We start from the raw sequence: 10,786 nt of genomic DNA, 5'->3' as shown, positions 1-10,786 counted from the left end.
AGTGAAATCTGTGCGTAATACGTGCGTAATACGTGCGTAATACGTGCGTAATTTCTACACATCTTTGGGTTTCTGTAAAACACCAACTCTCTCTCTCTCTTTCACACGCACACGCACACGCACAAACACACACGCACACACACACAAACACAACACACACACTTGGACATAAGTGTACGTTTCCCAAAGAAAGTTTCTCCTTCAAAATGTAACAACTTGAATTTCAGAACAGTCTACACATTCAAAGTGCAAACATATTCATGCATTTGAGTGTCATACATATTTAAAACGGGGGGCATTTGTGATATAGAGGGTGAAAATGCAATATTCTTCATTCCATATGATCTTTTGTTTGCAATTCAAATATCTGTGGACGAGAAACATGGCCTGGGATAAAACTCCGTTTAGGGAGTTTCACGCTGCCCTCTTTCCCCAATAATCTTTTACAAAATATGCAAGCTTTACATTAAAAGGCTACTTTGCGCTGCCCTTAATTCCCACCTAAACGGTTTTGCTCTGCGAGAAGAAATCTTCTCTAAAAACCTTTCAAGAAGAGAAGGGCATTATTGTTTTAATCCTCTTACCCGCAGTCATTTTAAGACAGGGGTTTTTGGAGGCTGGAATGGCGTCTTGTCTTCCCTATCCTAGCCCAAATCCTTCAAGGCCGGGAGAGATTGTAAAGGCACTAGCCTGGCATCTATTAGCGATCTCTCTAAAGTCTTTCCACCACGCTCTCTACTCCAATTGCATGAGGAAAGCCGAAAAGCAAATAAAAACTCACCTATAAGGTATTCGGTTCGCCAAAACGCAAAGACTTGCATCCATGCACATCACTAATGTCAAAGTATTCTGAGAAGTAAACATTTAATTGCAAAAAAAATAACTCATTCTAAAATGTCTTACGAAAAATAAAATGTAAATATGGATTTTTTTACATTTATTAAACTGCAACAAGAATGTCTGTCACTGGTCATTGGGAGAAAGAAAACTGTAGGCTACCACATTGAAATAAAAAAAATGCAACATTTTCCATTTATAAATCAATACCATTAATGTTTATACAAGTATTTAAAATATTAGAAAATAAGTATTCAATCTTATTTTATTTAAGTTTAAATATAGTTTAACCGCGTTTTAATTCTGGATATGTCATCCATCTCCCAATTAAGGGCTACACAATGTGAAAACAATTTATGTATTCACTGATATCAAAAATCCCTCAAAGGCAAGAAAAATATGAAAGAGAATATTCATCATCTATTACAAACATCTTATATAGGCCTACTTATTTTGTACACTTGTTTTCCAGAATTAAAATGAGTTGGTATTCCTCTTAGTCCATACATTTACTGAATGTTTATCAATTCAAACACAAATGCAAAAAAAACACAAGTAGACTGACATATGGGAATCTGCAGACATTATATTCTAAAGTTTATGATTTCGAATAGTGTGGGGTCATTGGCTAAGCGCCTGCTACTAGTGGAGGAGAAATAGTCTATTTCTTTGATTGACAGCTTCAAGGACCACTAGAAAGCTTACATGACCTCACAGAGCACGCTTTAAAATCCCTCTTCAGCTCGTGGCCCGGTAGATGGCAGCTTCCTATGTTGAGCGCGAGACGCAGAGGATTCAGTCACGCGGAAAGTAGCAGAGTGCGCGTTTCACATAAGACAGAACTGTGGACTTGCAATCGTTCCTCCCAAATCGCATGAACAGCACGAGAAAGGTGGACATTATAAACAAGGAGACATTGCTATAATAAGAATCCTAAGAAATCACTTTAGAACCGGGATACACTTCAGCATCAGAACATCCAAAGAAAACTCGGCTGTGTTGGCGAGAGGTAGGAACTTTGTGGACATCTCAAACTTGTAACTTGTTCATACATTGCTGGAAACAACAGTGTTGATACAAATATGGTGACAAAATAATATATTGGTGCACACTCTATGCATACAATATACCTTATCGTAATTGCACGATATTATGTTTTACAAGAAGTCGTCGTTGTGCTAATATCGAGCGAGCATTTACAGCTACGGTAATTATACTTCGGGTGCAGATCCGACAAGACTCGAAGGAACAAAGTAAAACTGTATTGAATTCGTACAGATTCATGTACATTTTTGTTGCATTGAAATCTGATGCAGTAAAACTATCCAAAACATTTCTAAGTTACTTAAAAAAAAAAAAATGTTTTACTAGCAATTGGCTAGGCTATTTCATGGAATGTGAGGTCATGCAAAAATGAATGGGAGTACTTGCCATTTTATCTTAAGAAACCAAACGAATGAATATGTAGATGTACATTGTTTTGTGGAAGCACTTCAGCGATTTCCAGCTAGGAATCATGAGGCAAGAACTTATTGTGCATGAGGCTTTCATGGCCTTATATTGCTTTCTTTTAATAGCCATAGCAGCCACAATTTAGCATCATGTACACTTAGAAAAAAAAGGTTCTGGTTAGAACCAAAATAGGTTATATTGCTTGCTTCATATATAGCACCCCTAATGGTTCTGTTTAGAACACTCTTGTAGGGTTCTTTGATCGGAACCCCAGGAGTTGTTCTTCACTGAACCAACATTGGTTACATATAGGGTTCTATATATAACCTTAAGCGGTACCATATGTGAAGCAAGTATATAACCCGTTCTGGTTCTATGCAGAATATAGTTTTTCTAAGACTGTAGGCCTCAATTATCTTTCATAATTCTTAACATTCAAACAAAGTTTATTTTCCACCCATCAGTTCAGATTGAATAAAGCCCATGCAATTGTGTCAATATGAAATTGCAATTAAATGCTGGTTTCATGGTAAATGAACGAATAATAATTTGGTTTAGGCTGTTGTTAACCCGTGTCACCTCCTCCTCACGTGAAATTCGCCAATCAAACACTTGTCTCGCGGCCTTTGACAGTCTGGAATACAAAATATGTCTTACCCCACGGGCAGATTGTCGCTTGCCATACACGAGTCGCCTAGGGCCCAAGGGTTTTAAAGTATAAACATTTTCCTAATTTAGTCAGATCGTAGAGTTGCACTGTACATGCCAATTTACATAATGCCGTTTTAATAATCGAAGCTATGAGCAGCGCTGCCTGTGGCACTCAAACATACAGCCCGGAGCAAGGATAGGCGTATGAATGAATAGACAATAATGGCAGCTAGACAGAATAAGCAGGCTTGTGTGGTAAATATGGTAGGCCTATCATAAAAGCGTAATGCTTATTATCAATATCAAAAAGGAAACATGTGAAAAGCGTGAATGTAAAAATGACAGTATAAGCCTATCCCTAGTTTTCCTCTCTCTCCACGCGCGCACACCCACGCGCGCACACACGCAAGCTGTTGAACCGCACTGTACGTCCGTCCGTGTCACCGTTGATGATGAATGGAGGGCCTCGCAGTCGAAACCTATTTGCACTTCCATTAGACGGGGAGCCAAATGGGGATCAACATGCATATTTTACCCGCCGAGAAGCCATACATCTCAGCCAAAACGTTGCCCCCGGGCGATGGGATAAGAGGCCGCGAGAGAGGGGAAGGAGGAAAGCGGGCCCCATTCAACTCAAATACTTTGGGGAGCAAAGTAAATGTTTAGCGAAGCACCTTCTGTCCAGGCGAATTAAACTATTCCCTCTTGCCCTGTGATCACATTCATCAGGCACTGCAGTGACTTAATAGGTTGGGAATGGACACTGCGGGCATAATTTACACACCCACAGCTCCCATTTGCACACACAGACTGCTGCGAAATGGTTACCAGCTTCATGGTGCTATGTCTGATATTATTGCTCAAATGATTAGTTGTTGCAAAACCGTTTCAAAATGCAACGGGGAAATGCAAATTCGTATTTATTTGGATGGAGTGTTTGATTTCAATTATTTAATTAGTAAAACAATTTCCATAGCTCAATGGAGATCTATATTTGAACTCAATCAAATATTGAAATACATTTTGTAATAACACAATGATCAATATTATCCATACTATAATTAGGGTATAACATTATAAAGTAATAATAGAAATATAATCATAATAATAATAATAATAACAACAGCAACAAATAATAGTTTATTATCAGGCCTATTCAATGTTGCGCAGGTTACAACTATAGTCTACAATTTATGGTCTTACTTTATCATAAATTAACATGATCATCGGATTAACTAATATTGGATTAAGTATTGTGAAGTGAATTAACTTCAAATAAAGGCTTACTTGTGAAACATGCTAGCAATTATATTTAATATTCAATTAAATACATCCATTTGATCCTTATCACAGACTGCATAAAGTGCAGCATCACGGTTTTCAGCATTTAATTATGTGTGGATGAAATTAATTCATGACTTAATTTGAATTACAACAGCTTCTTTAGCTTTGGGGCGAGACTTGAGGCAGTTAATTATGTTGTATAATGTTCTTATGTCAAATGTCAGACTTCTAACATGGGAAATAGACATTTCGAAAACGACAACCTTTTTGAATGACTGGAATAGCTCCATTTTCATTCAGCCGAATTACGCATAGACTTATACATTTTTGGTTTATCTTCATCCAAAACATTCATATTAGAAACATTTTGTGCCCTGTAACCAATTGGTGAACTTTCTGAATCGCAGATGCTGAGTGGGCCAATGAACATAGGCCTAAAGGAGCACAGACACCGGTGAAGAACAAACTTTCTAGGCTACATCCCAGGCCTAGCATGTCAAAATGCTATAGTGAGGCAATTTAAGACTAGGAACTCTCTCTAGCTTTCAAGTCCCCAGATGCCTGCCATGCATAGGAAGATTCATTTCTTGGACCTCTCTGCAATAGTCATCACTGCTCGAGCCTCCAAGATATCCCTTCTTGTCAACGATCTCGATACTAATACATATCTAATCGTGTCCTGAAGCGTTTCATTTAAAGCGGGGAAGGACCTAAAAAAAATGGAGGATGAGACAGTTGCCCTCGGAGACCTATATATAAGGCTTTGATTCCTTGTTGTTGAGTTATTCTGTCCAATAAACTCAAGGCTAGAATTAGGGTATTTTGATTAGGCTAATGGTAACTTAATATAAACCAATTGTCCAACAAATGGTAGTTAAAATGGAATAGAGTGACTGCTAAAATTCATAGGCTAACCAAAGGAGATAATTCTAAAGCAAATGTATTGACAGAAGGTATTTCAATAGCCTATCATAACCGTTCAATGTAGTCCTCTGTGCTTTCATGTTTACCATCCTCGCCCGGAACAAATCGTTTTACAGATCCTGGATCTTAATTTGAGCCAGTTTTCTACAACAGCAAAATAATCCGGCAGCAACAGGAAATGTGAATTATTATGTGATTATAATTCATGGACATTTTTTTAGGGATGGATACATTTTTTCGTAACGGAAAATCAAGTCTGAAATGTCAAAGTGGAAATTACAAACTTTAAAAGCCTTTTTAAACCTGAAATACACTACAAGTTTAAGATGGCCTGCATTGCAGGAAAGTTATCTTGCAACAGGGTGATCAAATTAAGATCCTACATCTGTATTTCATTCCGAAAGCATTTGATCAACGCGATGATCTCTCAAAGCATGCAGCGCTTTCAAATGGGATTTGCACTTTTGCTGCGATCACCGGGAAATGAAGTGATTTAATTAATTTATAAGGCATTCGTCACGCTCCATTAAGTGAACGAGTGATAATTACCCCAATTAAAATAATTTTGTATTATTAATGGCTTGAACCAAGCAATAATTGGATGTTAATGGATAACGTCCAGATATTAAAATCTGAGCCATGTCTTCCGTGGCGAAAGGAAATGTATGTGTATCGGATACAAATGACCACCAAGGAGATACACTTTCAAGGGACATACACGATGATTGGGCCTAGTATATTACAAGCGCCAAACGACATTCACATTTTAACATGAACAAATTAAGCCATGGGTTTATCAAGGATCAACCAACCAGAAAACGCGAAAGGTCTGCAACTTTTCACAAGGTGATCAAATGATGAAATACTGTATGCATAAATTGAACGTGCCCCACTGTCTACTCTAGTCCCTAACTACACACAGTATCGAAAATATCATAAAGAGTCAGATCATTTTAGCCATCAGTGCATTTAGACCGTTCATTACGCGCGTATCCAAAATGGGTAGGTTAACTCACACATAAAATGGTATACGAACAGCCCGGACATCAGCAAATATTAACATGATTTATGTGTGTGTGTTACCACAGGTAGTGGACATCATGCAGCACTATGGAGTGAACGGCTACTCTCTCCACGCGATGAACTCCCTGAGCGCCATGTACAACCTGCACCAGCAGGCCGCGCAACAGGCGCAGCACGCGCCAGACTACCGACCTTCAGTGCACGCGCTCACCCTAGCTGAGAGACTTGCTGGTAATTGAGTCCAACAAACATACTTTTACACACACACACACACACACACACACACACACACACACACACACACACACACACACACACACACACACACACACACACACACACACACACACACACACACCTTTCAATTCATTATAACTTTCTGACATATTTCGCACTGCCCATTCCCCTATCCAATTAATTAAACTTGCCGTGTCTCTTTTCTTCCAACGGCTGCACATTTCAAGACATCATCCTCGAGGCTCGCTACGGGTCCCAGCATCGCAAACAGCGCCGAAGCCGCACCGCGTTCACCGCGCAGCAGCTTGAGGCCTTGGAGAAGACTTTCCAGAAGACCCACTACCCCGACGTGGTGATGCGCGAGCGCCTTGCCATGTGCACTAACCTCCCCGAGGCCCGCGTGCAGGTCAGTGGCAGTTCTAGACCATTTCAACTGGGGGGGGGGGGGGGGGGGCAAGCTGGGGCCAGTTGTACTGTTAGAGGGGCCAGTTGTACTGTTAGAGGGGCCAGTTGTACTGTTAGAGGGGCCAGTTGTACTGTTAGAGGGGCCAGTTGTACTGTTAGAGGGGCCAGTTGTACTGTTAGAGGGGCCAGTTGTACTGTTAGAGGGGCCAGTTGTACTGTTAGAGGGGCCAGTTGTACTGTTAGAGGGGCCAGTTGTACTGTTAGAGGGGCCAGATACATTAGACCTTATTTGTTGTCATATAGTTTTCTTCACTGCATTGCAGGCATTAGCAAGCAAAAGACCATGTTCATAATCATTCAACAATTTATTTGCATTTTCTGTCTAATAACAGATGTAAAAAAAGATTATAGCAAAAAGGGGGTCCAGAATTCAGAATACATAGTACCATAGTCTGAAATACACAATACTATTGGTATATATAGCAAATATTTATTAATTGTATCTGATCAATCATAATTCCTGAAGCATCTTTAACATTGGGCAAAAAATGCCAGAAAAATTACTTAGGTCATTTAATTTATTTTCATACAAGTTCTCAAAAGACAAATAGTAAAACACACATAACACACCTTTCTCAAGCACCTTTTTATAATTACCAGGGAGCATGCTTCTAACCGTCTCCCAACCTGGCACATTTTAAAAAACAGGTGTGGTTCAAGAACCGCAGGGCCAAGTTCCGCAAGAAACAGCGCAGCCTGCAGAAGGAGCAGCTCCAGAAACAGAAGGAGGTCAACGGAGAGGGAGGTGACAAGGAGGATTCTCCCACCACCATCACTCCAGAGAACCAGCTCCCCCCATCCTCCTCCTCTTCCTCCTTGGCGGTTGAGGGTCCGCCCTGTCCGTTGGTGTCAGAAATGAGCATGGAGTTAAATGTGACCTCGGCAGAACAGTCCGGCTGCGAGTCGGCCACTGAGGACAACGCCACGGATAAGGAGGAGGAGTCTAAGCCACAGAGGGAGGAGCTCAAGTGTGAGAGGGCGATGACGCCAGGCAATGTCTCTCCACCCTGCAAGCGGCTCAGTCCCAAACCTGGTAAGGACAAGGTCTTAAATTATGACTAGTACTTGTGCATCTCTAATATACATAGCTTCACTGGGGGGGGGCATTAGAAAACAGACAAAGTAAATCAAATTTAGAGGCATCCTTCAGGATAGTCAATTAGGAGTAAACATGTGAAATGCTTACATTGTCGTACATCTTCAGTTCATTTCAGTCATAGTGCAAAATTAAGAGGCACGACAGCTTTGCTGGTTCTTAGTAAGTTATACATAGGTCTGCCTCCCTGCCTGCCAGAGAAACTTAGTTTAAAGTCCTACGCCAGTCTCCTAATTCACCCGATTTAACACCTGATTTACTTAACAAAAGGCATATCTCAATAAGTGGTCCAGGTAACCTCAAGAAATGGCACAAGTGGGGAGCCTTTCCTCTTTTGTTCGCTATTGCTTCTCAAGCAAGGGGGGAGGTCGATCACATTACAATGTCACCATTGGACCAACTCCTTGAAGTTTGCAGTTGTGTCTAAAAAAACAACACTATTTTGCCCTTTCGTGTGTGTACTTTACAGCAGGGGTATTCACTGAGGTACCTACACGGGACGGGGTCCGCAAAAATATATGTAAAAAAAAAGTGCCACTTACATTTTCATTTCAATGTTTTTATGAATATCGCTAGCAACAACAGACGAAACCAATTTTGAAATATACCTACAGTAGAAAAGAGGGGAATATCATCTTTCGAATGATGTCAACTTTGTTTCTCAAATATTGAGCAAATTACACTCATTGGAGCTAATTACACTCACTAGAGTATCTGACATAGGCTTTGAAAAAGCACCTGTGAGAACCAGTTGTGGCAAGTGCCACTGGCTGCTGGAAAGCTTTCCTGACATTTTTGCCAACACATTGTGCTTGTTACGAAGCGTATTCACATTATTTTTTAGTTGTATTGTTTGTCAATTTTTTGGGGGTTCTATTGTTTGTATATCGTCATTTAAAATTTGTATGACTGTCCTGTATCCGTGTTGTGTCACTTGTCATGTTTGGTGTTTTTTTTGTGTGTACCCCAGGAAGAGTAGCTGCTGCTTCTGCAAAAGCTACTGGGGATCCACAGAAACAAAAAAAAACTCAAAATAAACCAGCAAAAAAAGAGCCGCTATTAGCGAACTAGTGTTTGGAGTTGGGCTAGCACAATTATCGTATAATAATCGTCATAATGCAGAAGGGGGGATTCAACTTCATATTCAAGTAGATATAGTTTACCCAAGAGCAGTTTTACATTTTGACACGAAGTGTTTAAAGTTAAGAATTTTACGAGCAGAATGGCACAGTTAGGGGCATAAACTTTATTTCCAAAAGTTTTAAGTGGACAAAACCATTTTTGAAACGGGGGTGTCACCAATGCTGTGTTGTGTTCATTAGATATGTCTGGCAAAGATGCATTGTAAAAAAAAAAGACAATTATGTCAATAACTGTTACCATTTGCATATAAATGAATAATTAACCCCCATAATTGTCACAGTCATAGTTTGGAGTTAATACCAAATCTATTCATTTTAAAATGTTGAGTATTTGTCCTTTCCATTGTCATTCACTGGATGATAAGACACGATATGTGGGAAAAAAACATGTTTTCCTACATGATGGGGGGTCTCTGGTTTGTCTGGTGGGGGTCTCTGGGAAAGAAAAGGTAGAAGACTCCCTGCTTTACTGCATTTATAATTGCGATATCACTTTTCAACTGGAACAGTTCAATAAAAAATCCCTGGAGGACATCTCTAATGTTCTTGACTCTTATCCGTTTTCTCCTTTACTCAGAATCCCCCTTGGTCTCTCCGTCTGTGACGCCCTCGTCCATTGGTGTCAGTGGTGGCATCTCCCAGAGCCACTCGTACTCCTCCTCCCCGCTCAGCCTCTTCCGCCTGCAGGAGCAGTTCCGCCAGCACATGGCTGCCACCAACAACATGGTGCACTACCCTTCCTTCGACATGGGTACCCCCTCCTCCCTGCCCTACCTGGGCATGAACGTCAACATGTCCTCGGCACCTCTGGGCTCCCTGCCCTGCCAGTCATACTACCAGTCCCTGTCCCACCACGCGGCCCAGCAGGTGTGGAACAGTCCCCTGCTCCAGGCCTCCGGAGGCCTCCCCAGCCACAACAGCAAGACCACCAGCATCGAGAACCTCCGGATGCGAGCCAAGCAGCACGCAGCTTCCCTGGGACTGGACACGCTGCCTAACTGAGCCAGAGGATCTGAGTGCGGCCTAGCCGGGGCATCAAGAATACATCCCACCCATCCTATGTCTGTAACCTCCGTAGCCCTATAGGAACCATACCCAGAGGGTTTCGGGACATTGGTAGCCAGAGTTTAGAAAAACAAAATTACATTATCTCACCCTGGACCGAGTTCTCTCCTGCTTCTTGCTTTAACAGTTGCCTAATTTCTGGGCTCCCCACACAGCAGATTGAAACACAACAAAGCAACGCATATATATTTAAAAAAAACGTATTTGACCAACAACACCTGATGAGTTTAGGTTGTCTTTACTCTTATGCTGCTTTTTGATTGTTACACCAGTGTGTACACCCTTATGCTATAGTAAGGAAACTGTGTTTCCGTAGCTAGGGCTGACAGTGAGGACTTTTTTAGCGCAGAATCAACAACCTCTGCGTAATCAAAACAGTGGTCCCAAGTGGGAGCAGGTCTGCCGGAGCCATGGCCCAGTGAGACACGGGTGCCGGTCCACGTAGATGGAAACAGGAAAGTCTGAGCCTTTTGGGTAAAACACTGAGGCAAATCCTGTATGGAAATACACCATTAAACCGGGACATGGACTCTAAACCTGACATTGTGAACGACCAGGCGATTACATCGTGTCTCCACAGCTGAGCGAATACACTTCCTTTAGGGCTATT

At 41.2% G+C, this 10,786-nt stretch overlaps 1 protein-coding gene across 1 annotated transcript in view; it reads left to right on the top strand.

Moving 5' to 3' along the window:
* The first annotated feature begins 1,622 nt into the window (after positions 1 to 1,622).
* dmbx1a (diencephalon/mesencephalon homeobox 1a) overlaps positions 1,623 to 10,786 on the top strand; it is a 10,407-nt gene continuing 1,243 nt past the window's right edge. Inside the window, exons 1-5 of the mRNA XM_046322367.1 lie at positions 1,623 to 1,846; positions 6,237 to 6,402; positions 6,636 to 6,814; positions 7,522 to 7,906; positions 9,689 to 10,786. The exon at positions 9,689 to 10,786 is cut by the window's right edge and continues 1,243 nt beyond it. Of these exons, the coding sequence (XP_046178323.1) occupies positions 6,249 to 6,402; positions 6,636 to 6,814; positions 7,522 to 7,906; positions 9,689 to 10,113 (1,143 nt within the window). The 5' untranslated portion in view covers positions 1,623 to 1,846; positions 6,237 to 6,248 and the 3' untranslated portion in view covers positions 10,114 to 10,786. The remainder of the gene's footprint in view (positions 1,847 to 6,236; positions 6,403 to 6,635; positions 6,815 to 7,521; positions 7,907 to 9,688) is intronic.

Source organism: Oncorhynchus gorbuscha, linkage group LG22, assembly GCF_021184085.1.
Source record: "Oncorhynchus gorbuscha isolate QuinsamMale2020 ecotype Even-year linkage group LG22, OgorEven_v1.0, whole genome shotgun sequence".
NCBI classification, from domain to species: Eukaryota; Metazoa; Chordata; class Actinopteri; order Salmoniformes; family Salmonidae; genus Oncorhynchus; species Oncorhynchus gorbuscha.
The sequence above is the reverse complement of the archived record's forward strand: the minus strand, read 5'-3'. Positions and strand labels throughout refer to the sequence as shown.